Below are 22,914 nucleotides of genomic sequence, written 5' to 3'. Positions count from 1 at the left end.
GAGTTAACAAAACACTATTTTTTTAAAAATTTCAAATAGCTTATGACTTTAATGCATGTTGTGCTATATTAGTTGTTTGTAAGAAGCATTATTCAATAATTAAAAAAAAACTTAAAAAGTTACTTTACTACATATTAAGTAGTATGATTATTTATTTACCACAATTGATGATGATTAAATAGATAAGCTATTTCTGCATACTCGATCGATATAATTTTAACTGATTAACTCCATTAATTTAGTAAATTTAATAAGTTTAAACGGGCTTCGTGTTTGGGGGCCAAGTGAATAAGCCCAACTGGGTACCATAGTCTTAATTCTTAAATTGCATTGAAAATTGGAAATTACGAAATAGTGAAACACAAAACAGTGTTTTTTTGAAGAAGTTAAATAATGAAAGATATAATAAAAAAAAACCGATTATAGAAACTTAACCTTAAGCAATGGAAGTCATAAAGAAATGCACAAGAAAAGAAATAATATACTTATATATTTTCTTTGCAAAATTTTACTTACAGAATAAAAAGACGCAGAATAAATAAAGCAAAAGAAAACTTTGAGTTAAACATACCGTGCTCCTATCAACTTGTTAAAACATGTGTTATGTTTGATTATACGAGACTAATCGATTAACTAAGGTCTACGATTAGACTCGCACCATAACCATAAGCCAAACCGATTCGGTCAGTTAACCAAAAAATGAAACGTTTAGTTAATTTAGGCTAACGTTTTTCAGTTATTGTCCGATTTTTTAATTTTTATTCGCATTTTTATTCTAAGAATCTAAAAGTCATTTGTATCTACTACACATATAAGCAAAAGTGGATGTACCAACCATCTTTAAAACAAATTGTATCAATTGAGCGTATACTAACTTTTGTCTAGTGATGACATTCGCCTTTGGTACATGGACCACAAGTTACAAATGAAGATGACCAAGAAACAACTTAAACTTTCTAAAAGTTACTTAAAACATGTGGTTAAAGTATAAGTGTACAAAGGTAAAAGATATGTAATCAAATACCAGGTTGCTATTACTTACAACTATTAACAACGTTGATGTTTAAAGTACGGGGATGAGATTTGAACCATAAACAATTCCTTTTGTATTGTGGTATGTCGTATATACTTTCAATCAAAGTTTGAAAATATTCATGTTTTGAAAGTTTACCTTTATTCTCTTTAAGAATTCCATACGCATAAAAACGTTTATTCAATTGTTTTCCGTAACCAAATTTTACTTTAGATATGTTAATTAACATGAGTACCCCATTTAGATTATATAGATGAGATAAGTTATTATTTAAACTTTGTATCACTAACTAGCAGACTCATATAAGAATCATCTCGATAAAGAATTGGAAAGGAAAATAATCTAAAACCGACTTAATTTGATCTTCAACCCATAACAAAAAGGCGCAAATGTTTTAAACCAACGAAACTCTAACAAACAGCAAAAGAGGTTTGCCAAACCCTTGAATTCAAAGTACTTTCAGCTCCTGTCAAAACCTGAAATGAACCTGACCTGATCCATGACGATGTTTCCACGGATGTCGAGATGAACGAACCACGTCTTGATCTTCTTCTCCGGTTGCTTGAGATCTGCAATGGCTTTTTGGGGGTGTGGAGGTGACTGCTAAGAAATCTCGAGGATCTCTTGTTTACAGACACAAAAATGATATGATGGCAGCTCTTACTGAGCATCCCCCTTTAATAAGGAGGTGGAGACCTCCTTATATAGAGAGCCTCATGGCCACCATCATGGTACCCTAATGGGCCTAGCCCAGTTAGGGTTACCTTCACAAAACCCCATCAGCCCAATAACATTGTATTAGTCCATATAATAAAATAAGCCAAACATAATAACTTTAGGGTCATAAAACCGGGTTTAGTACCATACCCCTACAAGCCCCCCAAGTCCAGTGCTGCTCCTAGGCGTGCAAGCGTTTAGGTGGAGCGCTGGACTTTATAAGGTGTGTTAGGACATGAGGCGGTTTTTTCCTTTTCCTTCGGCCTTGTCTTTATTGTCTTTGAGTTTTGGGAGGTTTTCTCCATGATGGTGACATGTTGTGGTCCTTATGATAATGATGGTGCACTAGCATGAATAAGATATAGCACGCATCATAACAATAGTGGCGCGTGGCCTGATAAAAGATAGAGTGCGCGTCTCGATAATAATGTAATGTAACTTGCGCGCGAGGCAGCTTACGAGCTATAAAAATAATAAAGCTTGCGCGCGAGGCGACTCACGAGCTATAAAAATAATAAAGCTTGCGCGCGAGGCGATTCGCGAGCTATAAAAATAATAAAGCTTGCGCGCGAGGCGACTTTCGAGCTATAAAAATAATAAAGCTTGTGCGCGAGGCAATTCACGAGCTATAAAAATAATAGAGCTTGCGTGCGATGCGACTTACGAGCTACAAAAATAATAAAGCTTGCGCGCGAGGCGACTTACGAGCTATAAAAATAATGAAGCATGCGCGAATTGCGGCTTACAAGCTGTAAAAATAATAAAGCTTGCGCGCGAGGCAACTTACGAGCTATAAGAATAATTAAGCTTGCGCGCGAGACGACTTACGAGCTATAATATGATGATGACTGGCCCACAAGGGCCTCTTCTGCGCAGGATGACTATCCCGGCTTGTCTTCAAAATAATCATGGAGGCACAAACGGCCAGATAATAATAATAATGTCATAGGTGCTTGTGCGGCTCGTGGCCGAACCTGCAAAAACATATCAACTAAAAGTGGATGTATTACAAAGTTCCCATCCTCGGGCAAATTATGAGGTGTGCCCAACCTACGTTGGCGCGTGGCCGTTTGGGATATTATTAGGCTCCTGACCTTTATGTTTGGCGCGTGGCCATGTGGGATATTATTAAGCTCCCGACCTTTATGTTTGGCGCGCATGCATGGCAAAGGATTGAGCGCGCATGCATGGCGGGAATTGAGCGCGCATGCGTGGCGCAGGATTGAGCGCGCATGCAGGGTGGGAGTTGAGCAAACGTGCGCGGCGCAGGATTGAGTGCGCCTGTATGGCGGTGTGTTGCTTAGCGATGCGCATGCACGGTGGCGATCAACTGCTGAGTTGTCCACCTTTCATTGGCAGCTGTCAACATCAGCATATTCTTTATTCCTTGAAGGATACCTTCTGGAAGGTTGTCTGATGAGCACAATCAGGGTTGTCCTTATCCTGATTTGGATAAGGACGAGGTTGATTATGTGCATGTGTGATATGCGCCTATCCTGAGGATGCGCGAGGTCCTCTCTTTATTCTCACGCGCAAATGTTTCATGCGCAGATGTGATATGCGCAAGCATATGTAATATGCGTGAGCATATGTGATATGCGCCACGCGCAGATGCGCCACGCGCAGATGTGATATGCGTGAGCATATATGATGCGTGAGCATGTGATATGCGCCACGCGCAGATGCGCCACGCACAGATGTGATGCGTGAGCATATATGGTGCGTGAGCATATGTGATACGCGTGAGCATATGTGATGCGTGAGCATATGTGATATGCGTGAGCATATGTGATGCGTGAGCATATGTGATATGCGCCATGCGCATAGGTTTTGGCTTTGTGCCTTCATGACATCTTGATTTCAAGCCTCGTCTATATTTTGTGGGTTGACCCGCCCCGCTTGATGTTAAGGCGGGTGCATACCCCCTTCAAGCCCCCCCAGTCTAATGTGTCTTATCTCGCGCGAGCGAGATAAGATAGATATTAGACTAGTTTGCTTTTTCAATAGGGCTTGTTTTTTCTTTTTCTTTTCTTGCACGTGCGTTGCGCGCAATTCCATCCCTTTGGTTAAAACGAATCGTCAATGCACGTGGTTGGTTGGTGTTGGATCGCGGTGGCGCATGCGTGATGACGGTACATCGAACCATGGTGGCGCATGCGCGATGGCGCGCGCTTGTGCTTGTTGAATATAAGGTATGCTTACACATTGAAATTTGAACAAGGTTGTAAGGAAATTATTAAGTACCCCTTAATAGTTGTCATATTTCAAGCTATTTTGCGATATTTTGAATGTGCTGACACGCGCCTTGGCATTTCGTTATTCCTCTTTTGCGCGACGTTATCGTGCATTTATTATAGGGAATTATGAATGAGTTTTTTAGCCTTTACGTGTCAGTATGTGTTACTTTGCCTATATCCATTATAATCCCATGCACGGCCCCGACCTGAAACCTCAACAACTATGTTTTTGGCATGTGCTTTGCCTTAGTTGTGCTTAGGTATGTTATGATCCAGCTGCGCGATACGTGGGATGGATGCTATGAGTAATTTGAGCTAAGGCTCATATTATTGGGCTAAGGCCATGACGTTTTAGAGTTAAAACTCGTCAACGCGTCTGAGCTTGAAGCTCGCGCATGTATGTTTTACTTCGTTTTATTTTTAGTTTGATGTCAATATAATGTTGTCATATTGCTCAAATTAATAAAAGGAAGTGTGAAACATGTATGCAAAAATCAGAATCAGGCTTGCACATGCATGGCGGCGGAGTCGTGACTCGCGGGCGCGCATGCATGGTGGCGAAGCTTGATCCTTAGCAGTGTGCATGCACGGCGGCGGAGTGGTGACTCGCGGGCGCGCATGCATGGCGGAGAGTTGCGTGGGCATGCATGGCGGCGAGTCTTTTGCGCAAAACCCACATGGTGGTTTCCGCGGTGGTTTCCACGGGCGCTCACGCATGTCGGCGGAATGGTGACCCGCTGGCGAGCATGCATGGTGGCGGAAGTCTCCGTAATCTAGACTGTAATTTTAAACCTAAAATCTAGGTCTGTAATCCAGATCTAGATCTGTAAATCAGATCTAGATAGATCTGAAGCTCGGAGCGGAGAGAATTTAAAACCATCACAGATCCGGAGGCTTGATCATCCGAATCAGGTAGTTTCTTTTTTGGATCTACAAATCCTTTTCAGCTTCATCTTTGCACAGATCTGGAAGCCTCTTTTAGATCTATGGATCTTTTTGAGCCTTAATAGAACAAGTCTTGAAGCCTCTTTCTGTAAACTTCCAGATCTGGGTTTTTCTTGGGAGAGATCTGAGAACCGAGACGAAAATCGAAGGGTAGTTCGTTGCCGTCCCACGGATGGCGCCAATGTCAAAACCTGAAATGAACCTGACCTGATCCATGACGATGTTTCCACGGATGTCGAGATGAACGAACCACGTCTTGATCTTCTTCTCCGGTTGCTTGAGATCTGCAATGGCTTTTTGGGGGTGTGGATGTGACTGCTAAGAAATCTCGAGGATCTCTTGTTTACAGACACAAAAATGATATGATGGCAGCTCTTACTGAGCATCCCCCTTTAATAAGGAGGTGGAGACCTCCTTATATAGAGAGCCTCATGGCCACCATCATGGTACCCTAATGGGCCTAGCCTAGTTAGGGTTACCTCCACAAAACCCCATCAGCCCAATAACATTGTATTAGTCCATATAATAAAATAAGCCAAACATAATAACTTTAGGGTCATAAAACCGGGTTTAGTACCATACCCCTACAGCTCCAATCTTATAATACATAAATTACTGATTCATTTTTGACTTGTTGGATTTAAATTTCATTATGTTAGTTTTCAAATTCTAGATTTAACCGGTCAAGTCTTTATACGTTAGTGACTGATATACAAATCTAACTTTCATTAACCAGTTATGACATCATAAGGTTCTTGAGTTTGGTCCGACTAGTAAACTAGTAAGCCTGGTCTAGTAACAAAACGCCTTATATATATTCATAATATTGCTCGGTATACTTATATTCTAATTTACAATGAATGAAATAATCGTAACGTATAAATAAACATGTTCATGTTTCGTCACAATCTCCAATGGAGCTAGCTACATTTTCTAGAGCATTGTTGCAAAAGGAGACCATATCATTCTTGACCTTAAACAAGTAGCCCATTAGCCGTAGACCAACCGGTCGTGAAACATGACTTCGACACAAAGGACATGTTGGATGGTCCTTTAACCATGCACTCAATACACCCATCATGGAACTGGACTCCATGGTCGCAGTTGGTGAGCCTTTTGGACCCACTGTCCTTAGGTGCTACATCACAAAGACACACAACACAATCATACATTATCGGACCATCGACGATGGACTCAGCCATAGTATGTTTTTTATCATTAGAAGTTATCTTTAGCTCAGCCATTAAACCTGAAGTAGTGTTTAGTTTTGCTTGCCTTTTGATTTGAGTATTAAAGGTGAAGGTCACATATTTTATTTGTGTGTGTATATAAAGTTGTATAGTTATGAATGTGACAAAATATAGATTCTTCAACCGTTGATCTTGATAGAAGTGTATCTTCATGTTCAAAGTTTGACCTTTGACCAAACTTTCAAAGAATATTGTAGGATAAGTAATTAAAGATATTCACTTAAGATTTAGTAATACATGACAAGATAATATTGATCAACTTTTGATCTATATTTTTAACAACATGCATGTTCATATCGATCGACCAATTGGACAGAGAACCGCCTACACAGCTGGCCTGGTTTGATAACCGGTCGACCCAAATGAAGACTATTAAGAAATACTTAATTAAAATTGTTGTGTAGACACATATTGATCCAGCTGAATGGTCCGATATAGTTAACTGAATATATCGTTTGATGTATAGATCAATAAAATATCTTGTGATTTATTACCAACTAATTATTATAATTTGCATAAGGCATAACAAGCATACATATAATTTAAAAATAATAGTTATATAATACAAAATATAATAATAATATACACGTAGCAATATTATATACTGAGTGTGACAAAATATAGTTTTTTTAAACTTACCTTGATAGCAATTGGATCTTCATATTCAAAGTTAAACTATTCAAAGTTTGACATTCGACCAAATTTGCGGTTAAATGTACCCTTCACGTCATGTGAGTAGTACCGAACTTTTGTACAAAAGGATTTTTAATTTCTGACAGGAGGTTCATGTAATTAAAAAAACTAGCAAAAATAAATTATTCTGAAATTTTGATGTTCCAATATAATTTGGAACTAAATAACTCATAAAAAGTTAATATAATCATATTGTTAAAAGTTTTCTCATCCAGTGAAGGTAATTTTGACTAGTATCTACTAACTTTAATTTTTACATAATGTTTATTTAATCACATTACTTCGACAACATCTTAAAACAACGCACTAGTTTATTGAATTATCAATATATAATTTTCTTTTATAATCCAAAACAATTTTTGCAATCATAAAAAAATTTGTTTGAATATCCAAATTACTTACGGTAGTTCAAAAAACTCACGGCTTAAGATTCGCTTGAGAAAAGCTTGATTGAAATAATCTCAGTTTGTAAATGAGCCAATGTTAACTTGCTAGCCGCGGCTCATTCGTTTCATTTAAAAGTTTGAACTTTATGCTGACACAAGTTCCACATTTGAGCTCGTTAAAATAAACGAGTTAATTAATCAACTTGACTCGTTTAACTTCTAGCCAGAGTCCAACATGACTAGGTGCACTCCATCCTTTGCGATCTTAAAATGGATCTTAAATGGTTTGCCATTTTCAGGCCGAATGAGAAAGCCCATCCGTTAAATATAGTCCTGAATTGGGCATACGGATATTCACCAAAATACCCATAAAAACACAGTTTTAGAGACTAAAAGAAGTCAAATAATCAAGAAAACAAAAATAATACTACGAAAAAAGAATCCAAAGCGCAAACAATAAATAAAAAGTAAAAACACAAAAAAAAAATCATACGTTTGTTTAATTTTAATTAATCAAACTCAATTAATCAGATTTTAATTTTTTAATCCTATATATTCATTCAATCTCAATGATTCGTGCAATATCATTTTAAATCTCAACTGGACATGTTGTGGTGTTAACGTGTCATTTCTTTATTTTAGAGGCCAAGAGTTCAAATATAGCAAAAGGCAAACATAGATTGTTTATAAAAGTACTCTTCAGAATATATGTTTGTTAAAACATCTTTTCAATTAAATTACTTGGATTTGAAAAATGTAACCAAAAGCATTATTGCTTTTAAGTTGTGTTTGAGTAGAGACTAGCTAACGATTAATTAACGACTGGGCAAGATTTTTTTTGAACGGTCAACGAATCTTCTAAACGGGCAACTGGCTAAATTAACCATATCGGGATAAACTCGTCTACCGATCTGAGAGAACCCCTCACCTAAGGCTAACACCCGTGAACACTCATCCAAAGACGCGTCAGTCGGTGATATAAAACCGTTCAGCTCAATGATCCAACTAGTGAACGTCACATATTCGTCTAGTCTCATATCATCACTTAGTGCCGCTGAAACTAAATATTAGAGACATGAATTATACCGTCACATTGAACACCAAGTTTCTTTATTTATCAATTAAAACTTTGTTGTCAAAATTCATAAATAAAAAATAAAAAGTAAAAAAAACAAAAAAAATCAATCAATCAATGAAAAAAAGACCAAAAAGGTGTTAACACCCCTCACGAGAAGCACGTGAAGACACACACACACACACACTCTTTATCGTCACGGTGGCTACCGCCGGCAAGTCTCCGTCAACATCCAAATCCACCTTCACATTTACAATCAATTCCCATTAAATTAAACCCACCAATTTCATCAATTCATCATCACCAACACCTAAAATGAAATCAAGCAAGACCCATCAAGACGACGATTACGATGAATTCAACGCCGCAAAGAAAGACACAAACCCTAATTCCAAAGGTATGATTTTTTTTTGGAATTGATTGTTTTTTTGTGAAATTGGTGATCTGGGTTGTATGAAAAAGGGTTTAATTTTGTTGGTTTGAGAGTGGATTTGGGTAATTTGGGTTGTGGGCTTTGATTGAATTCAAGAAAGATACGAACCCTAATTTCAAAGGTGTATTTTTTCTTGAAATTCAGTGGTTTTTGTGAAATTGGTGATCTGGGTTTTGAATTTTGTTGTTGTGAGAGTGGGTTTGTGTGATTTGGGTTGTGGTTTTGATTGAATTGAATTGGGAGTTTTGTAGATGTGAAGAACAGTGATAAAGTTGATGCTACTAGGTCGAAGCATTCGGTTACGGAGCAGCGGAGAAGGAGCAAGATTAATGAAAGGTATCTCTTTTGATTTTATGTTTGGATTGATTTGATGAAATTGGTTAGATTTAGGGCTGTATCGGACAAGCTAAACGGTTCATGGACACCTAATAGATCGAAATTCATTAAGGAAATGAACTTGTTCGTGAACCATTCACAAATGCAAACAAACAAACACATATGAACGGTTCAGTCCGGTTATTAAGTTTGTGTTGGTGTTTCTTTTAACACTCATATGCTAATTTACATATAAATGAATCACATAATACTCATATAATTTTGTTTTGTAGTTAATAATTTTGCTTGAATCTATACGATAACATTACAAAAGTCATTAAAAATGTTAAAAACCTTTAATGAACACTAGCAGACGTAATCAAACACGTTATCCAATGTTCACAAACACAATTGAAAGGACATGGTCTGTGTTCGTGTTCGTTTAATCAGTGGTCGAACATTTTTTTTGGTTTTTATTAGGTTTCAGATATTGAGGGATTTGATACCCAATAGCGATCAGAAGAGAGATACGGCTTCATTTTTGCTCGAGGTAAATCAACTAAACAAAATAGATATTTAGATTTTAATTATCGTTTGTCTTTTGAAGGTTGACTATGTAAGTTGACTTATGTCTCTTCTTGCAGGTGATAGAATACGTTCAATATTTACAAGAAAGAGTACAAAAATACGAAGGATCATATCCCGGTTGGGGCGCAGAGCCCACCAAATTAATGCCATGGGTAAATCACATATAACAATTTGATAATAAATGATCGTTTGCGTTTATGTTAATGCTATTTAATTACGTCGTGTGCAGAGAAACAGCCATTGGCGGGTCCCGAGTTTCGGACACCCATCTGCCATAAAGCCGGATTCGGGTCTGACACCGTCTTTTCCGGTTAGATTTGATGAAAATGTCACAATGGCCCCTGTGTCTATCAACACGGGCCCACAAAATCCTGCTCGATCCGACCCTAGTGGAGACTTGAACTGTAATTTGATGGACTCACAACCTGCTGTACAACCGAGCATTCCTGTCCCGGTTCAGCAAGCGGATGGGACGTTTTCCCATTCTGCCCTTCATTGTAATGTTAATATGCAGCCGTCTGATCTTCCTGTGGCTGGTGATCCTAGTCAGCAAGAGGAGGTGACGGTTGAAGGCGGAACAATTAGCATTTCAAGTGTTTATTCTCAAGGGTGAGTATTCAAGAAATTTTGTGGCATGCATAAAAATGAGTTTTCCCATTTTGGGACACAAAAAAAACCCTTTAAAAATTATAAAAAAATTGTAAAACAAAAAAAAAAACGAAAATTTTTAAAAAGTAAAAAAAAGACCAAAAAATTTATTTTTCATCCCGGTTTCATTAAAAAAGGCTCGTTTTAACCAGTTAGTGTGTTATCACACATCTGTCGACTTTCACTTTCTTTTACATCTTAATTGTTCTCTCATTTGAAATATTATCGAATAATAATATTTTTGAAATATTATCGAATAATATTTATGTGCGCGTGCTTGTTTTTTTAGGTTGTTGAACTCGCTTACGCAAGCACTGCAGAGCTCAGGCGTGGATTTAACTCAGGCCACCATATCCGTACAAGTCGATCTTGGGAAACGAGCAAATAGAGGACTGACATCCGGCACATCCACTGCAAAGGTACAATTGTTTAATCACATTTGGCTATTTTTGTGTTCATAATAAATCTCGAAATGAGATTATTTACGTTGTGTGCCAGGATCATGAGGATCCTCATCCTAGCAATCAAGAAGTGGGCCGGTTTCAAGAGTTTAACAACGGTGAGAACTCAGATCAAGCTTCAAAAAGACTAAAGACGTGACACAGAAGGCCAGATACAGCGTGTGTCAAATATGGAATGGCGGGGATATAGATGTAAGACCGGTGGAAGTTGTACATGTCATTTGTTGGGCAACCTGAGATATCTGTGTTGTTTGTCTGGAAAGAGTTGCTGCGTGGTGGTTTTTGGTAGTGGTGGATTATTGTTGTCTGTTTGTTTGTTTATTGATTTTGATAAATAATTTGAATTTATTATCCCTATTTATGGATTTGGGTTTGTTTTTATTGTGGTTGAAAGATGAAAAATGATATAAAAGTTAAAATCATATATTGTCTTTTTGGTGTAAGTTTTTACTATGGTATGAATGTATGATCCTGTGGAGTCTGTTAAAATATGAATTGGCACATATATATATTTTTTTTGAAAGACCGAATTTCATTAGAAAAGAGAGAGAACCAGGAAAGAAGAACAAAATACAAACATCAAAATCAAAAGACTTGAAATTCATAATGTTAAATTTACACTATTTCTCTTAATCGTTTGCATCTACATATGTAGGGGTGTGTGTGGTGCGGTTCGGTGTGGTTTTGAGCTAAACCAAACCGAAAAACGAAACTTCGGTTTTCAGATTATTGTAACCGTCCGGTTTCGGTTTTTTCAGTTTCGGTTTTCGATTTTGCATTTGAGCTTGAAAGTTTTAGGCCAAAAGGAAAGTTGGTCGAAAATAATAAATTATGTATAAATAATTTTGTTAATTGTTAATTAATAGACTATTATGCATTTGGCTAAAAGTATCTCAGTTACTTATTTATTAAATTCTTATAAATTATTTAAAAAAAATCTACAAATTCGGTTAGGTTCGCTTTTTTCGGTTTCTATTACATGCAAAACCAAAACTAAACCGTTAGTTCGGCTTTTACAAAAACATAAAACCAAATCATCAGTTTTTGTTCGAGTTTGGTTTTTTCGGTTTTGGATGGTTTTTTCGATTTCTTGCAGTCCCATACTTCTATATATCACTCAAAGAAATGAGGTAGATTCATATCATTTACTACCTTGGTCACCGAAAATAGGATTCCATATAAGATAACATTATTCTGTAACTCAATATAATTTAGGTATGATTTGTACCTGCTAGAAGCTCGAGTATCTCTTTTACCGAATCAAAATGCATCTTATGGGATAATTTTGTTTTGTATTCATAGTTTGTTGATTGATGGAAGGTGTAAAATTATTTTCAAGAAGATTGTTGGGTGTATTTTTGAAACTTTCAAATAAGAGATATTAAATTCTGTGACCAGGTAATAAAACATCAATGGGGTGGTGGCGCAGTTGGCTAGCGCGTAGGTCTCATAGCATTCTGAGTTATCCTGAGGTCGAGAGTTCGAGCCTCTCTCACCCCATACAATTTTTTATATCTTGCTTTCAGCATTTTTAATTAAATGCTATGTTAGGTTGTCAAGTTGCAGTTAAGGGTGTTTAAAACCATTTAACCGAACTGTGTCTAGATTAAACCAAGTTGGTCAGTTTGAGTTTCAAACATTTCAACTTTTATACTGTTTTAAGGGTTTGGCCTGCCTAGAAACTTGTAACCGACCATGTATACATTGAACCAGGTTTAAATCATTAGTATGTATGGTTGTTTTAACCATGTGGTAAGCCATCCTGAGTATTTTAAAAGTTTAGTACGGACTAATGATCTAATAAAAATGTAAGTTCTAACCGTTAAAACCACCAAGTAAAACCGTCCGGTTCAGGTTGACATTTTTTATATCTTGCAAACGTTGATTATTATCCAAGTTTTAATTACTACACAAGAGTCATAACATGATTTATTGATTTGTATTGTTCAATGAAAACCATCAAAAAGCAACAGAATGTACAAAAATAATACTGATGTACAGATTGAAGTTGGTCAAGACGGACAACTAAAGTTTTACATCACTCATCATAAGCCCAAGGAAGAAATATTATATTTTGACTTAATATTTCTATACGAAATCCATCTTAACAAGGTTTTTTAAAGCACAAACAAAAAAAAAAGGAAAAAACTCATCAATCCCACACTACAAATGAACAATTGAACATATTATGCTTTCATCTCCAATCTCCTGCAAGTACAAACATATACATACACATAAAACCGTACCTCAGTATTCTTCAAGATTCTCGTGCATACTTCTTTTTACAATATGTTTTTATAGCTCAGAATCATCGTCGTCATCAAAAGCATCATTATCACCATCATCTGAAAGTAAGGAAAATGAAGGTCAACACAATTGGAGTTATGAACAAAGTTACGAAACAGTGATTAAACATTTATTTTATGCTTAGAAAGTTACCTGGATGTCCATCACTGTCATCAAGATCTCCCAAAAGAAACGAATCTAAATCCTGTTCAGATGTCGATGTCTTGCTTTTCAGATTTTCTCCCGCTGATTCTGGTCCAACAGCCGTTGTTTGATCATTTTTTTCATCTTTCGTTTGTGCTATCTGTTTTAACTTGCTCTCCTCGACAAACTTTCTCTCATACCTACAAATATATAAACAAATTAATACGTAGTATTAAAAAAAGATGTTAATGTACAAACCCTGTCACATTCTGAGATAAAGTAGTAACATACGGAGATACATGAGTGCTCACAAGCGTAAAATATATCCTCCAGAATCTTCCATCTTTCATGTGTCTCGGGCATAGCTCGTATCTCAACTTTGATACTTCCTGAAAATTCAAGATCATCATAAACATTGAGCAAAGTCTTACCTGAATCATTGATTAAAGATTCATATATATATGATTATGTTTCTACATGGATAATATTGATACCTTTACAGTTGTGAGAACCAGGTTTGCATGTTTCTGCTGCCACTCTGATAGATCTTGCCTTACATTGGACACAGTAGCCACATCAGAGGCCGAATCATCTATACGTCAAGATAATCTAAAAGTTTAGTTGTCTTATCATGCAAATCAGTAGAGTTAGCCATAAACAGATGCACAAATCAAGAATTGGTTGCAGGTTAGTCTAAACTTCAACATACTTATCAAGTTATCTTTGATTTATGTTAGCTAACTCGATTGCATTCCGATATTTCAACAATGGTCATAGTCCATTTCCATTTTGAAGTTCAGAATCAACGATTTCAGCGTTCATAGTTAAAATGCATCTTAACAATATTAAATTGGCTGTAAAATTAACATTATCAATCAATAGAGTTATAAACAGATGCACAAAACCGTAACTGTTGCAAGCAAGCATGAACTTCAACATATTTATCTAGGGTATCAACATGTCCTTAATCTTAGATTGATGTTACTTAAATCAATCCCATTCCGATACTTCAATTTTAACAATGTTTATAATCGATTTCAGTAAGTTCAGAATCAACAATTTCAGCCATTCAAAGTTAAAATGCATCTTATCATTTCGAATTCGCTGAACAGTTATGTTAGTTAAGCTAGAATCTGCATTCAACAATTTCAACAGATCTATCAAGGTTTTCAACATGTAAACGATCTTAGATCTCCATTACCAAATTCAATTAGATCACATTCCAATAGTTCAAGAACGTTCATAATCAATTGAGCTGATTGATCAGAGACAGGAGCCACATCAGCGGCTGAATCATCTACAGGTCAAGATAGTCTAAAAGTTTAGTTGTCTTACTGTGCAAATCAAGAGAGTTTGTTTCAAGCAAGTCTGAATACTTATCTTGGGTTTCAACATGTCCTTGATATTAGCTTTATGTCAGTTAATTCAATCACATTCCATTCCAATATTTAAACAATGTTCATAATCCATTTCGATTTTAAAGTTGAGAATTAACGATTTACATTATCAATAGGTCCTTAACCTTAGATCTATGTTACTTAATTCAATCACATTCCAGTATTTCAACAAATGTCCATAATCCAATTCAATTTTGAAGTTCAGAATCAACGCGTTCCAACACTTCATCAGTGTTCACAATCAACTTCAACGTTCATAATCAAAACAGCTCAACAATTATCATAAGTTTTCAACTATTATCATCAATCAATAAGATCTTAAATCTACATGACCAAATTCAATCATATTACAATACTTCAAGTCTTCAACTACATAATCAACAACTTAAACATTCATAATCCAAATGCATCCTAACATTTTCAAATCAGCTGAAAAACTTAACAAGTGAGAATTCAACCTGGAAACAGAAAATTCTGAAACGTTGTTATCATGCAAATAAATAGACTTTGTTGCAAACAAGTCTGAACCTCAACATAACTATCTACGGTTTCAGCATGTCCTTCATCTTATTTAAGCTAGCTAATCCAGTCACATTCCAATAATCGAAAAAATGCTCAACTGCTCATAATACATTTCGATTTTGAAGTTCGGAATCAACTATTTCAGCATTCATAGTCAATATGCATCTTATTATTTTCGAATTGGCTGAAACTTATGCAAGCTATGTTAGTTCATTCGATCAAATGTTCATATTTTAATTAGATTTTGAAGTCGAGATATAATGATTTAGGTTTCCAACACGTCCTTGATCTTAGATTTAAGCTAGTTAATTCGATCGCATTCTTATATTTCAATATAACAGATTTCGATTTTAAAGTTCAGAATCAACGAGTTAGGTTTCCAATAAGTCCTAGATCATATATTTACGTTAACTAATTCAATCACATTTCCTATATTTCAACAATATTCACAATCAATTTCAATTACAAACTTCAGAATCAACAATCTAGGTTTCCAACATGTCCTACATCATAACAGATCTACATTATTACCTAATAATTCAATCACATTCCAATACATCAACAATTTCAACATTCAACATCTTAACAACTTAAAATCAACCAAAAATCTAACATCATGAATCAATAATTTCTCAGATCTACATTTCCTAATTCAATCACATTCCAGTACTTCAACAATTTCACAATCAATTTCAACATTCATAATCAAAATGCCTGAAAAAATGACATCATTAACTAATAAGATCTTAGATCTACGCTAGCTAATTCGGTCACATTCCAATGCTTCAACACCGTTGATTAACATTTTCAAATTAGCTAAACAATTAACATCTTCAATCAACAGGAATCTAATAGATACATACATACATAATACTCACGATTCACAAATATAACAAGTAATTAGATATCAAATTATCAACCTGGAAACGGAAAACTCTGAAACGTGGATAACGTAAGTCCTCTACAATGCTCGTGTTTACATCTTCAATAGGTCCTAGATCTTAGACTTAACATAATTCAACAATGCTCGTAATCGATTTCAATAGGTTTTTAACATGTCCTAGATGATAGATCTACATCAGCTAATTCAATCGCATTCCAATATATCAATAATTTTAACATTCACAATCAAAACGCATCTTAACATTTTCAAATCAGCCGAAAACCTAACATCATCAATCAACATGAATCAAATACATTCATACATACACATTATTCACAATTCATAAACAGAACAAGTGAGAGTTCAATTAAACCTGGAAACGGAAAACTCTGGAACGTGGATAACGTGAGTCCTCTAACGAATCCTCTTAGCTCCTCCGTAACACCGAACCTCTCAAGCTCCGATTCCAAGGGCTCGTTATCATCAGAAGACGACGTAACAACAGATAGCGAAGTAACCTGATCGGCGAGTGAGAGTGACGCCACAGTCTTCTTCAGCTGCTCGGCGGCAATGTCCTTGGACCGTTTGGCGGTTTCGGAAACGATATCGGCGATTCGTACAGGAGAAGAGTTATATGAAGAGGTTAGGGTTTGAGATCTGCGAGTGGCTTCTTCTGCTAAGGATTTTGCCTTCTGCCACAAGCTATCCATTGATGAATGAATGGTTTGAAGAAGAGTGTGAGTGTGTAAAGTGTTGAGTGATGAAGTTGGTAGATGTGGAACTGGGAATGGTAAAAATTAGTTAACGGACAGTTGTTGGAGTGTGTGTAAGTTGATTACAGATCCGTCAAGTTTAGTTGTAGTTACGTTTTTAGTTCTTTTCAAGTTTATAAAACAACGTATATTTGTTGATCCGTCGGCACCGACTATTTGAGGTTTCGGTATTGGTAAGATACCCTGAGGCGAAACTTTGAAGAAAATGCCGGGTGGCCAGGCTCGACACATGTGGTGGCCAGTGACGATGCTTGGACGAGACCTTGGGGAGGAGGGCCGGGTCAATTTTTTGGTTGAAAATGATAAGTTTACACTGATGCACAAAAAAACAAGAGGGTCGGGCCTCTCTTGGCCCTATAGAAGCTCAAAACATGGTACCCCAGGCCACAATATACTACTAAGCAAGAAAACATGATACCCCACGTCACAATACAAGTTTCGCTATTGATGGTACCGGTGTTAACCAAATTTTTGCCTATGTTACCGGTACTGTATTGATATCAAACCAAGCATTTTGGGTTATGATACCAAGCTTTTGAGAAATTCGGGATTGTTACCGGTGTGTTACCAAGCTAATTCCTTCCGTGATTCATATAGGGTATAACTGTCAATCCCTTTTTTATATGGTATTATTTAATAATTGGATTTTTAGTTATATATAAATATATTTCATATATTTAACAAAAGGATCTAATTATAACAGAGAAATGTGTAAGCAGATAATAAATTGCACCGTCATCCCTTTTTTCCATTTATTATTTTTTGGGTGACATGTGATGATGCTAAGGATTGTATGATTCAATGGTTACACGAGTGGCGTCACCATTATTGATAGGACACAATATATTGCCAATCGGTAATATACAAATTAATATAAACACAAACCAATTTTTGGGGCGAGTAAAATATGTGATTATTTTCGAAACCTATTATGTTATGAGTTTGAAGTTGTTATCATCACCTATTTTGCTCGTACCATGGTATGTATCATGTATAGAAGAAGTCAATGGTACCATATGCGCTCGCATAGGACAACATCATGATGGTAATACTCCATTACCATATTGTCGTTTAAAAATGCTATACGTCCTTATAGCGTTTTATTAACAGATGAATCTGATGGTTATACGCGATGCAATCTCTTTTTAGAATACATAATTACCTTTTTCTTTCATATTATGTTTGCAATTAGGTAAAGGTTTTATCCCAAGATAAATTAGTTATCCTTTATCTTCAAGTGTCTCAAAATAGTAGTGCTATGATAAAACAAAAGGCCAACAAGTTTCTAACATATATATTTCACATCTAAAATGCAATGACATTAGGTAAACACTAACATAAAAAGAGCCTAACATGTTAAAATGTAAAAAGAAAGAACAAAAACATAAGAACATTATGTAAGTTTGTACTATAAGAAAGTAACATCATGGCGACTTGTTGGATTTTGTAGAAGAGCTGTTATGGATAGGGCGTCGTGTTCTCATGTGTGAATAATCCATGCTAGTGAATTGAGTCGGGTCGGATCCTTGTGCTTCAAGTACCATCACATCTTCCCCTCTCTTCCAAGTTTCACCTACATATAGAGCTTTCTTTTTGTTATTGTAGAACACCAAATCTTGATTTTCATACCCTTCACCCTGATCAAAACATAACACTTAATTTAAACTTTGTAGATATAAAAAACACAAACACTTATCCAAAGTTTAGAATTTAAATATTTTCCCAATTTCATATTTTTGTCTGAAAGCAAAGGACAAATTAATCCATAAAGGGTTAATTACAAAGTTACCATCTTGTTTAGCATCAACTTTCTTGAAAAGCCAAGAGAAAGAACCTTTTGGTCATAACCTACATAACATGTAAGCATATCATGCATCATCACTATGCAACTAACATGAGAGTACTAACAAAAGAGGAAAGAGGTGGGGGGGGGGGGGGGGTAGCATTTACCTAACTCATGGAAAGCTTGTATATGATGACTAGCATTAGTTGTCATCAAAACTGAAACCCTAACACAAAACAACATTATCATCATGGCAATCATCATCTCCAACCTTAGTACCAATAATGTAGCATGTGGGATGAGATATAAAGATGTTCTTTTGTAGGTTCTGTTAGAAATCATGTGCCAATATATCAAGTGAAATAGACATGATTCTTACTAACTGTGTGTAATCAGTGTGTGTGTGTGTGATAGAGAGGATACACAAAAGCACAAAGTGGAGAGATGCAATATATATTACATATTAGTCTTGAATAGATTATAGATATATTTATATATCCAAACCAGTCCTCAAATTAGGCCCTATGAGTTATGGCATTATCAAACTTTTTTGTTTGTATATGTTAGTCGAAAAAATCTAATCATAAGAACGAAACGTTTAACATGTACTAATCTACAAACTATTTTGGTAAAAGAGGACGAAAAAGCGGTGCATGGAATCCACATTGAATAGAGGTTTTGAGAGACAGGAGGCTACAATTGATAACACCATTTTGGTCACATTGTTATCATATATGATGAGAGGACCATTATGTGCTATCAAATTTAAACATACATCTCTATCATACCACCAAATCTCTGAAATTTTGTTACAAGTGTTACAAAAGTTCATCACATACTTTACTTAATCAACTAGCCAACCAAACATGCCTAAAAGAAGCAAACCTCACAACCCAAAAAGGAATTGGTAACAAATCCTATATTTTGGAAGTTAGACCAAACGGTTACTCCCGACTGACCATCAAGCATTTGTTCGTCGGTGAAGTTACTTTGAACTATCGTGAAAATCGAATTAGTTTAATGGAGTCTTGATGAAGCTAACCACAAATTACCTTTCCATATAGTTGTAAAATTCCAAAAATATAAAGTTTTGGACTTTTGGGCCATTTGCATAATTTGCATAAAAGGTATACATGTGAAAATATGCAATGAAAATCTGAAGTTGAATATGAACAAAAATAGTTTCACTTACTAGTTACTATGCATATTTCACATCCATCTACCAGAATGCAAGCTTTGTCTGGTCTACTTTAGAGATGAAGACAGAAAGGTGGATGTGATGTACCTCTTGCCTCATCTACTATATTCTTCTTTTATATTATAATCACTCCTTAAATAAACAATGATAATCAAGTATTACATATGAATCATTTAACTAAAATATTAAACTAATAATCAAACTTAAAATGTAACATTTTTGTGTAAATTGTTAGATAATATTTAACACAATTCTCCTTCAAAAAAATCATGGCTTGTAATATTTAACAAGCAAACATAACAAATTTTTACTAAAAAGGATCACAATTTACAAATGAACAATAGTTTGTTATAAAAAATGATGCACAACTTAATAAATGTAATTAGGGGCTTGCAAGAAACCGAAAAAACCGATTCGAAACCAAAAAAACCGAACCGAAACAAAAACGACGGTTTGGTTTTATGTTTTTATAAAAACCTAACGGTTCGGTTTTGGTTTTGCATGCAAAAAAACCGAAAAAACCAAACCGAATTCCTAATTTTTTGTTTTTTTTTTTATATTTTATATTAAGTAATTTATAAGAATTTTATAAATATGTAACTCTAATATTTTTGATTAAATGTATAATGGTCTATTATTTTACAATTAACAAACTTATTTATACCTAATCATTATTTTTTGCCAACTTTTTTTTCGGCCTAAAATTTTCAAGCTCAAACGACAAAAATTGAAACCGAACCGAAACCAAAACGAAAACAAAAAAAAAACGAAACCGAACGGTTTCAAAAACTCTAAAAACCGAAGTTTTGGTTTTAACCACAAACCGCACCGAACCGAACCACGCACACCCCTAAATGTAATACAAACTCATTAATTCAAATGACTTATGCTTATAATTTGGGTAAACCAATTACATAGTACAAAGTGAGTTTATTCTAACATAATTATACTTATATATTTGTATGTATACCCTGTGTAATTTATTTTCTCAGTTTTACATAAATGTTCATAGTGTTAAATTAAATTTCTATTTAATGAAAAAGTGAGAAGAATCTTGGTAACTTATTAGTGTTTGCATACAAATCTTACAAAGAACATAACCATTTGCAATTACTACATTTTTGTGTTTTAAATCTCTACTACATTAAAAACTACTATCATATTATACACTACATGTAACACAGATAAAAACAATGTTTGCTGTCTCAAACTAGTTATGCGTATAAAACGTATCAAAATCTAACTACTAGAAACAAACAACACGCTAAAATAGTCGAAGAAAACCAAACACAAAACACCCAATTTCAACCTCAATCGCAACCTGGAAACAATAAAATTTAATTTGCATGTATAAAAAAACCCGACATCCTATAACATAAAGAATGCATGAATTCAGAATCTACAGCATAACAGCCCATGCTTCCATCCTCGATGCTTCTGTAAGCGTCTCCTGTCCGCTTTAGCCATTCTCACCGGACTGCTGTTCCACTCATTCTGCAATCTAATTTCATCACCAAAAAAAAAAAAAAAAAAAACGTCGTTAAATTCTACAAACAAATTCAATAAAAAAATAGATAAAATGGCAAAAGACGTCCTTTATGCTTAATCGTTTTTTCAGTGGACGACGTCCTTTAGCAAAAGAAATGACAGAAAACATCATGTACATTTAAAAACTCTATCCCATTATGTTCTTTGACCCTAACCCAATTAACTTTTCTCGTTAACTATGGTCATGTGCCCTGCACATGGAGGTATTTTGGTCATTTTACTATTGCAAATTAAAATAATATTAACTCTGAACCAATTACTGACTTAAAGATGATTAATTTTCAAGAGTAAAATGACCAAAATACCCTCATATGCTCTGCACATGACCATATATAACGAGAAAAGTTAATCATCTTTAATTTGCAATAGTAAAATGACCAAAATACCTCCATGTGCAGGGCACATGACCATATATAACGAGAAAAGTTAACTGGGTTAGGGTCAAAGGACATAATGTGATTGAGTTTCTAAATGTAAAGGATGTTTTTTGCCATTTCTTTTGCTAAAGGACGTCAACTGAGAAAATGATTAAACATAAAGGACGTCTTTCGCCATTTTGTCAAAAAAATATGTAATTATTTTGTGAATGTTATGTTTTTACATGGGAAATGCAAAGGACCGAGTGCTCGTTGTGCTGCTCTCCGATCGAAGAGAAGTGCTTCCAGAAAACACCATTGGCCCGGAATAAGTTATGTGTTCTGGAGCATGACCTGCAACAGAGAAACTTGACTCTAGTTCACCACGGTTAACCGTTGCAACATTGTCTGATCCCGTATCCTGGACCTTAGGTGCACCATTCGGCTCTATTGGAACTTCAGTAACCCGTTCAAGATTTTCAATGTTCGCTGCAGGTTCGGTTTTGTTGAGATTCAAAGTATTGTTTTCGCCCTCATCGGTTTTTTTTAGGATTTCTTCTAAAGGATTCTGCAATTAGAAAGATTATAATAAGATCCAAACTTGTAATATGCAAACTACACATGCCTACGCTTTTGCATAGGCTTGTAAATGAACCAAATGCTCAGTGAATTGATTAGCAGGAAGTTCTTTATCTTCGTTCATTTAGTAAACGAGCGAACATGCGTGCAGATTTTTGTTCATTTAAATAAACAAACAAACATGAACACATGTTTCGCTTATATTCATTCATTAATGTCCGTTCATTTGTGCTTGTTCATTTACGTTCGTTCGTATATCAAAATTATGTATTAATAATATTGCTTTAAAATCAATTTAGTTTTCATTTTTAGAACACTTTGTTAACTTTTAAAATGTTGGAGGTAAGAATAATAGTGCTAAAACCCTTTCGTTTAGAATATTAACGAGCGAACACGAACACGTTCGTTTTCTTGACGAACAAGAAAATATGTTTGTTTAAGTGTTCCGTGCCCGTGTTCATTCGTTTGTTCGGTTAAAATTAAACGAACAAACATGAACAAGCTCCGTTTGTGTTCGTTCGGCTAAGTTTACAAACCTAATTACGTGTTAAAATCCATTAATTTATCCATTTACAAAGTTACAACCTCATTGGTAGGAAATAGGAATGGCAAAATGGTCAGGTTGAGTAAAATTTTAGTACATGAATCGAGCCAAAACGAGAAA

The 22,914-nt window shown here is 35.3% G+C and overlaps 3 protein-coding genes and 1 non-coding gene across 4 annotated transcripts; 2 read left to right on the top strand and 2 right to left on the bottom strand.

Moving 5' to 3' along the window:
• The first annotated feature begins 8,440 nt into the window (after positions 1 to 8,440).
• Positions 8,441 to 11,189, top strand: LOC143551542 (transcription factor BIM2-like). Its single transcript, XM_077041947.1, has 7 exons — positions 8,441 to 8,733; positions 9,021 to 9,105; positions 9,565 to 9,634; positions 9,729 to 9,824; positions 9,902 to 10,281; positions 10,610 to 10,739; positions 10,819 to 11,189. Exons 1-7 carry the CDS (start codon positions 8,652 to 8,654, stop codon positions 10,918 to 10,920), a joined length of 945 nt encoding a protein of 314 aa, XP_076898062.1. The 5' UTR covers positions 8,441 to 8,651; the 3' UTR covers positions 10,921 to 11,189.
• A 1,006-nt stretch (positions 11,190 to 12,195) lies between these two features.
• TRNAM-CAU (transfer RNA methionine (anticodon CAU)) lies at positions 12,196 to 12,281 on the top strand. Its single transcript is given in 2 exon segments — positions 12,196 to 12,233; positions 12,246 to 12,281. It is a non-coding gene; the product is annotated as a tRNA-Met (tRNA).
• A 673-nt stretch (positions 12,282 to 12,954) lies between these two features.
• Positions 12,955 to 16,783, bottom strand: LOC143551541 (uncharacterized). The gene is made up of 5 exons (XM_077041946.1): positions 16,387 to 16,783; positions 13,706 to 13,803; positions 13,503 to 13,600; positions 13,221 to 13,411; positions 12,955 to 13,126 (listed from the first exon to the last, which is right to left on the bottom strand). The coding sequence occupies exons 1-5, from the start codon at positions 16,721 to 16,723 to the stop codon at positions 13,077 to 13,079; spliced, it is 774 nt and encodes a 257-aa protein (XP_076898061.1). The 5' UTR covers positions 16,724 to 16,783; the 3' UTR covers positions 12,955 to 13,076.
• Positions 16,784 to 18,157: 1,374 nt separating this feature from the next.
• Positions 18,158 to 18,833, bottom strand: LOC143551540 (uncharacterized). Its single transcript, XM_077041945.1, has 3 exons — positions 18,737 to 18,833; positions 18,576 to 18,634; positions 18,158 to 18,423 (listed from the first exon to the last, which is right to left on the bottom strand). The coding sequence occupies exons 1-3, from the start codon at positions 18,831 to 18,833 to the stop codon at positions 18,211 to 18,213; spliced, it is 369 nt and encodes a 122-aa protein (XP_076898060.1). The 3' UTR covers positions 18,158 to 18,210.
• Positions 18,834 to 22,914: the final 4,081 nt, after the last annotated feature.

This window comes from Bidens hawaiensis, unplaced genomic scaffold, assembly GCF_021521415.1.
Source record: "Bidens hawaiensis isolate Kalapana, Puna unplaced genomic scaffold, B.hawaiensis_p1.1 tig00016461_1, whole genome shotgun sequence".
Classification (NCBI taxonomy): domain Eukaryota; kingdom Viridiplantae; phylum Streptophyta; class Magnoliopsida; order Asterales; family Asteraceae; genus Bidens; species Bidens hawaiensis.
This window is presented reverse-complemented; position numbering and strand designations above follow the sequence as displayed.

Bases quoted from the DNA above. Each gene is read 5' to 3' on its own strand.
- LOC143551542 (XM_077041947.1), top strand. From the start codon at position 8,652: ATGAAATCAAGCAAGACCCATCAAGACGACGATTACGATGAATTCAAC. The intron at 9,825-9,901 runs GTAAATCACATA...CGTCGTGTGCAG, and splicing joins CCACCAAATTAATGCCATGG to AGAAACAGCCATTGGCGGGT. The intron at 10,282-10,609 runs GTGAGTATTCAA...TTGTTTTTTTAG, and splicing joins TCAAGTGTTTATTCTCAAGG to GTTGTTGAACTCGCTTACGC.
- LOC143551540 (XM_077041945.1), bottom strand. From the start codon at position 18,833: ATGATGATTGCCATGATGATAATGTTGTTTTGTGTTAGGGTTTCAGTT. The intron at 18,635-18,736 runs GTAAATGCTACC...CATGTTATGTAG, and splicing joins ACAAGCTTTCCATGAGTTAG to GTTATGACCAAAAGGTTCTT. The intron at 18,424-18,575 runs GTAACTTTGTAA...TGTTTTGATCAG, and splicing joins AGTTGATGCTAAACAAGATG to GGTGAAGGGTATGAAAATCA.
- LOC143551541 (XM_077041946.1), bottom strand. From the start codon at position 16,723: ATGGATAGCTTGTGGCAGAAGGCAAAATCCTTAGCAGAAGAAGCCACT. The intron at 13,601-13,705 runs GTATCAATATTA...TTGAATTTTCAG, and splicing joins TGGTTCTCACAACTGTAAAG to GAAGTATCAAAGTTGAGATA. The intron at 13,412-13,502 runs GTATGTTACTAC...ATATATTTGTAG, and splicing joins GTGAGCACTCATGTATCTCC to GTATGAGAGAAAGTTTGTCG.